Source organism: Hippoglossus stenolepis, chromosome 17, assembly GCF_022539355.2.
Source record: "Hippoglossus stenolepis isolate QCI-W04-F060 chromosome 17, HSTE1.2, whole genome shotgun sequence".
Lineage (NCBI taxonomy): Eukaryota > Metazoa > Chordata > Actinopteri > Pleuronectiformes > Pleuronectidae > Hippoglossus > Hippoglossus stenolepis.
The window spans coordinates 6,640,362-6,647,670 of record NC_061499.1 but is presented as its reverse complement, the minus strand read 5'-3'; the positions used below and the strand labels follow the sequence as shown (position 1 = coordinate 6,647,670).

The 7,309-nt window shown below is 42.0% G+C and overlaps 1 protein-coding gene across 1 annotated transcript in view; it reads left to right on the top strand.

Annotated features, from left to right (window-relative positions):
• Nucleotides 1–2,201: 2,201 nt before the first annotated feature.
• The window catches only part of rbms3 (RNA binding motif, single stranded interacting protein), a 260,118-nt gene continuing 255,010 nt past the window's right edge, over nt 2,202–7,309 (top strand). The window contains exons 1-2 of the mRNA XM_035182376.2: nt 2,202–2,398; nt 5,106–5,294. Of these exons, the coding sequence (XP_035038267.1) occupies nt 5,121–5,294 (174 nt within the window). The 5' untranslated portion in view covers nt 2,202–2,398; nt 5,106–5,120. The remainder of the gene's footprint in view (nt 2,399–5,105; nt 5,295–7,309) is intronic.

The window sequence follows — 7,309 nt, the reverse complement described above, 5'->3', positions numbered from 1 at the left end:
TTTCCCATGTGTATCGCTGGTATTCAAGCCACATGGAGCACAAGGAAAAAGCTGGACAGGCTGTGTGAAGCAGCCTCCAAAGCCATCGCTGATTGATAATACACTCTGTCGCTCCATCTCTCCATAACTCCTTCCCACAACACAACCTGGCACCTTGTCCCACCGGCTGGCCCTCGCAGAAAACAATTACCAGAAAGGCGGAACAACAATACCCAGAAAACATCTGCTTGTGCCGCCTGACTGTGTGTCCCTGCTGGCTTCCAGGGAGGACACATGCCCGCCTGGTTATGCCGAGGGGCCCCCGAGCGTATACCGGGCCCGGGCTCCTGCTCCTTGCAGTGCCGCACCCTCCGCCTGTCGGTCCACCTGCCTCCTCCCTCCTGTCTGCCTTCCTCAGAACAGACGAGAGCCCGCCTGTCGGAGCAGTTGCTCGTTTGGGCGAATTCCCTCCTGCTTGGACGAGCCGGAGCACCAGGATGGCTCCTAAGCTGAGGCAGACAGGACGGCAGTGAAGATGGCAGGTTGGGCCAACACCCGTACGACGGCTCCCTCGTGTTAGAGCTCGGCTCAGCAGATGGAAGGGCCCGTCTTCAGGGTAAACACAGAGCTTAACAATGATCACACAGCATTGATAAAGAACGAGAATAAATGTAGTCTACTACTTTGTGGCACCTGCTGGAATCTTCCCATCACTCTATACGTCCTCCCATAGGACGCAGAAACAGATATAAGGCTGAGTCACATTGTATTACTTCAGAAAGCATGATGTAATTTGTAGTATTTATATTTCTTTTACAATCCAAACACAACCCTTCACACAGGCCTAGTTTGAGTTTACTGAGTTTATATCGCCACCTTGTGGTCATCATTGAGGCTTACTTATCAATTCCCTAATTCTATCATTTTTTTTACTTCTCTGTGATTCTTCTTCTAACTGAACAATTTTAAAAGCTTCTGAAAATTTGAAAAATTAAAGAAATTGAACTGACAACAATTCTTTGGATCAAAGTGAGTCAAAATAAGAACAAGACATCCCGGTTAACAGTGAGGTTAATGCAAGTAAAATACATAAACAAAATGAATGTAAACTGTTGTTAAGTCTAAGTATTAGATGCATTATTGAAGTTCTGATTTGAATTAAACCACATTAGCTTTAATTCAGTTTTATAAATAAATGTATGTTGGCAGAAAATCGATTTGCATGCACACTAAAATAACTACAGACACACACAAGTAAAAGTGATGTGATTCAGCTAAAATATGATCTTTTATGTTATATTATTATCAACATGACTATAATGATACTGATGATGATGATAACAATAATGTTTTGTATATATATATTTGTATATATAGTTTATCAGTTATTGTTTGTATATTTATATTAGGATACATTGTTTATTGATTATTTTCTGTATATTTATTTTTGGATATATGGTTAATCTAGTATTAGTCTATACATTAAATAGTTCCTGTCCTGGCTTCACCTCGGCCCCTCCTACCGTAGTGGAGCTTCTGCTGCTTTCAAAGACTGTAGGAAATACTGACAGGGGTATGTTTAGGTGCCAGAATGCTTCTGTAAACATTAGACATTTACTATTTTAAATAAACAGAATGATATTCCTGTTTAGTCTTCATCATTCAAAATCAATGAATCTTAACAAATAAGCAAATGAGACTATAAATAAATGCCTCATTCAGTGCCTCTGTGTTGGGACTAACCAAGTACACTGTATATTTGTTATCGTGTACATATACTGTATATTAATGCTGGGGAATAATCATCAATGATTATTGCAATATAATCTTAATGAATAGCAATACATCCATCTCATAACTTAGACTATATATTGTGTGTAATTTCTAGGAGGTTAAATGAATGGGTTATTTCCAACAAGGTTTGTGTTGCATGTAAATAATTGATCAATAAAACTTTACTGGAGACATTTATCCTGATTATCTGACAGTGTTATTGCTTTAGTGACAGTCCAGATGAAGATGAATGTTTTATAGTTGGTTCTGACCCAACACAGACACATTTTACATGTTTTTTGAGGAGGAGAGGAAGTGGATTTCCTCCCTGAAAACATGGTTCTCCCCCCTGGTTCCCTCCCAGCGGCCCCTGAAGGCCTCACGTGTGACCGGGAGAAGGAGGGGGGGGGCTGGACCGGCGGCGGCTCCCGGGGACACGCCCGCTGTGACGGCTGCAGCGGCGGCGTCTGCAGCGGCTGAGACACCGCGCTGCTCACCGGTCCTCAACTTCTCTCTCCGCCGGGATGAATGAACTTCTCTCCCGGAGGAACTACAGCCTGCTCCCGCTTCCGGCCACAGGGATGTAAAGCCAGTTGCGCATCTTCCTGTTGAAATGCGTCCGACATAACGACGACAGTTCACACAGGTAATTCAGCTTTGTTGTGACACCTGCTCCGGTTCCCGCTGCCACCCCGACTGTGGAGCCCTGTCAGCGGCCACACGAGCGGCTCAGCGCGCCTCCGAGTCCCCGAGTCCCCGGTGCACGGGACGAGACATGGATCATGTGGTTTTATCTGTTTTCATGGGAATGTTGCGGCTTCGTTTTGTCTTTAAAACTGAACTCAGCGCAGGTGGATGTAGAATAGCTACTCAGGAAGGAGCCAACTTTCAAGTTTCTCATTTCAAGCGTTAAATGTTCCTGCTAGTTTCATACATAACTTATTTGTTACAACTATTAGATAGTTAAACATTTTGTATCACGATTATCGAGACTAAAATCATCACGATTATCAGTATTTTAAAAATGTGTTAATTACGATACACAAAATAAGTTTTATATCGACGTAATATATATGATTAATAAAAAGGATGATAGTGTTTTCTTTATTTATGGCAGGTTGACAACTTGTTATGTTAAAGGTTCAGCATGTAGAATTTAGTGACATCTAGTGGTGAAGTTGCACGTTGCAGCTGAATGCCCCTCACCTCACCCTCCTCTTCCAAACATGACAGAGAACCTGTGGAAACCTTCAGTTGTCATAAAAAATCGAAAGGTGTTTAGTTTGTCAAGTTTGGACGACTAAAATATAAATATGGCAGCCTCCGTAGAGAGGAGCCGCTCCTGCTGTAAATATAAAGTGTTTAAAGATAAAGGGCCCATTCAAGGGTAAAGATTATTTTATATTAATTTTCTGCCAATAGATCCCAGTCTCCTCTCTTCCCGATGCACTATGAATGTGTGTGTATGGGTGAATAGCCGAACTGTACTGTAAAGTGCTGTGACTGCTCATCAAGAATAGAAAAGAGCTATTTAAATTCACGCAATTTAGACTATTTACTTAGACACGAGGAATTGTAACAGTGGCGAACCTTCATCTCCTGTTCACGAAGCAAATCCACAACGTGGCGATGCTCGGAGTTGAACTTTGACCAACGGCGTCATTGCTTCAACCAATAGCAACGTTTGCGTCATTGGCTGTAGTTTTCATCATGAGCCAAGATGGAGGAGACCCTGGTATTAGCTGCGTCGAACCAGCCTCCTTCTTCTCATCGCCAAGAACAACCCCAACGTCTTATTCTGTTTTTCACTGTACATTTTCTTGCAACCCCAAAAAACGCTCGTCCAACAACCACAATCTCAAAAATACTACAGAACAAACAACAGATTTTCATGTGCGTCACATCCCGCGCTGCCCACGCTCAAGCGATGTTACGTAGTTCGTCTTGGCGGGTGAGGTGACTATCATTCACCTGCATTTGCGTAGATGTCAACGCGCCCTATCACAGAGGAGACCTTACTCAATCGTGATCTTCAGATTCAAGATCAAAATTTAAACTTTCAGTCTCAAAATTGAGTTTTTCAATCACAATTTACGTTTTTCCAATTAAACAACACCATTGGCTCTGATTTGGCTCCATGGTGAACGTGCTGCAGTGTTAGACATGTTTAGTCAAAAGCTCCTTCAGGACTTGCATTTATGAGGCAGCTCATCTCAGCCGAGGGAACAAGCAGCCGACCCCATAACTTATTGATGGCCCCAGAATGAAGCGACTGGGTGCTAAACTTCACCTGGCTGGTGATTTCACATGGCTGTGCTCTGATGTGTCCTTCACACAGGGTCACTCCTTCCTTTACTTTTCTCCTCTCGGCTTTATTGTTCGGGGACCTGGATGCACGATGCGCCGGCTTCTGGTGGAACACAACAAATCTTTCTTAATAAACACAGTCCACCAGTCTGGCTCCTGCAACTGAGCGAATTGACCGCAACCTATGTGCTATAGGTGGTGACCACTGGGTTTAATAGATATTTTTATGACATGTTTTGACTTTTCATCGCAGGAGAAAAACAGATGAGACAAATGTTTTAATAATGGCTCAGTTCCATCCTAGGAAGCCATGACTGCCCAATATCAACAACCTGAAACCACCTCTATTTAACAATGCTTACAGCTGCTTTGACGTCAAAAATATAATTATAATAAACATCCTATCCAATAATAGATGATACCATGGTTAAGGACTTGAACAGCTGATTTTCATTTGATCTGGTTAGTTACTTTGACCAAGTTTTGGCAGAGATGTTGTTGTTGGGTAGAAATTGTTCTCGATTATTCAATATATGTTATTTTAGCGATGATTTTGATAACACAAACTTGAAATATTAGAGTGAGCTTCAACTTAGAATTAGTAAAGAAAAAGAAATATGCCAATAACTGTTTGTACTATATTAGGGTAATAGATATTATAATAATTTCTGTTGTTTATTATATTGTTTATCTGTTCATCCACGATTTGTTCTCATCTAACTTTAAACCTGCTAACTACTTACATTTATTTATAGATTTTTAAATAAATAATATTTTAAAAGCACCTGTGTGTCAGTTATTTTACTGAGGAAAACCGCATATGGGGTCTTTTTAAAGCCTTAACATGTTTATATCATAAACTGAAACTTCAGCCAGCATTTTCTCATCACTATCCTCTCCTGCAGAAACCAGCAGTGAAGGGAGTTCATGCACATCTGTGTGTATTTGGAATCAAACCTTGGAACCATTGTGTGTTGTCCACCCGTTTTAATTAAGTTCTTTTCCCCCTGCATTATTATCCAGCGCTCTCACTCCACCTTTTCCAGGCACTGCAGAGGAAGATGGAGGTCCAAAGTGGCGTTCAGCAGGAGGAGCCCCGCCCTCTGGGCTCTCCTCGGTCAGGGGCCAATCAGCAGAATGCACTGGATGACAGACAGACGGATGCCGGTGGCGGGCCCTCCTCTGACAATCAAAGTACAGATGTGCAGCCAGCAGGCCAGAGAGATGACACAAAGGTAAGAGACAGACACGCAGCTGTGAGGGTGTGTCTGTACGTGTGTGTGTGTGTGTGTGTGTGTGTGTGTGTGTGTGTGTCTGTACGTGTGTGATGAGTGACGGGATCCTGTCCGCTTGTTGAACTACTCTGGGTGTCCTTTACTTTCACATAGAGAGACTCATACTCATCCACTGTGTCTCATGCGATGCAGAAAATCCAAGTTGCTATTTGTGTGTTTTGTGGTTTGTGTGTTTTTGTTGTGTTAAATGATGTCATGCATGTTCCCCGTACGACTCCGAAGCACTGATACCTGCAGAGACTTGTGGGTTATCTAGCTCTGGAAGGACCTGTTTTCAAGAAAATGTGAAACTGAAACTTTCGGTCTTTTCGGAGCTTCTGCAGTTTAAAGGAAGTCGGTAATGTTTTGCGATGTTGCCATGAGAACCGTGTGCACATACTGTAAACCACAGGTAGGAGGTGTATGTTCAGAACTGATTATAAATACATGCAGACCCTATGTGGCTTGTCTGGCCTCCATCTGCGAACGCTGCTTCTCAAACATAATCAGCCCTCCGCAATCTTGGAGCCCTCTGCACGTCCGAGAGTGACAGTCAAAATCTTGCTGGCTCTCTTCCATCTCAAGGATGTCAATCATTGCTCTGTGGCGGGAGCCAGAAACGCTCGCTGTCAATCAGCCCGGGAGGCTCCATAGGCCTCGGAGCAGAGAAGAGATAGAGTCAGAATAAACACAACAGATATACCCAAACATTCAGTAGATGACAGGACTGACTGCTACTGGCAGCTGTGAATGGGATGCTTGTCATGGCTTGCTGTATCAACTTTGAGTCTTTTGAGCAAACAGCAACTGACATAATCCTTTAGGGTGTTCACCTCTGTGATGTACGAGTGCTTCAGAGGCATTTGGAAAGCATTAAGAACTACTGAAAGATTTAAGATAATATAATTGTTTTTGGCTTGTCAAGACGGGAAGACTTTCACCAGTAAAGAATGCACTGTGTCGGAAAATCTTTATCTTATGTTTATTTCTTGCAGCTAGTTTTACTAGAGTGAGCACAGAAATGTTATTGGAAGTGTGATTAAAACATTGGCGATAGTAATTCAATTCTGCTTCTACGAGCAATTATATAAGAATAAGACTTCCATAATTAGATGTTGTATAGGATGAAAGTGCAGGATGCATTTTCTTCCTGTGGGAAGCTGTAGAGATGCACACACACACACACTCAAGCAGGACTTCCTGTAGGATTTCCTCGTTGCCTTCATGCAACTGGTTCCAGCTTTTAAAGCTCACACAGACTAATACATATTTGTCTGTCATCAAAACTATGAGCTCAAAAATGGTTCAATACGATTTTTGAGCTTGTTAAATGTCAAGATGTGCAACAATAATTCACTTAACTTTGTAATACTGCTAAATACCTTGTCCCATTAGATTCAGGTGTGAAAACGGGGTCAAATTTACTTAATACCGGAGAGTCACTTACACAGTTTTCTGATTTCTATCTTTGCAAAGATGTTTACAAAAATACTTCCTTTTCACACATAGTGTTTGTGTAACCTCAACACACATATCAGTCTTTTTATACTAATAAAAATCTTGATTATTCATCGACAACCTTGGAATTCTCAAGTTGATTTACAACAAGTGCAAACTGTAACTTACACTTCACCAACCCATATGAAACCCGAAGGTCTGTAACGTACAATAGCTTGTGTGTCTGTGTTGATGCATTGTGGAGTTTATTGTTTTCTAACAAGCTTATTGTGGCAACACTAAAAACAACAAATTAGTTTTTCTCGATCCAACAGTGGATGTCACTTCAGTGGCAGACATCACCCTACTAAGTGCAAGAAGGCCATTGCCCCTGTCATTGTGTGTGTCTGTGTGTTTTTGTATGAGTGTGTTGTTTCTTTTTCCATTTTTGTGCTTTTTGCTGGTTAATTATCATTTTAGTCAACACCCGCTGCAATTTACTAGAGGTGGCCCTGGGAGTGTGTTTTCCTGTGACACCG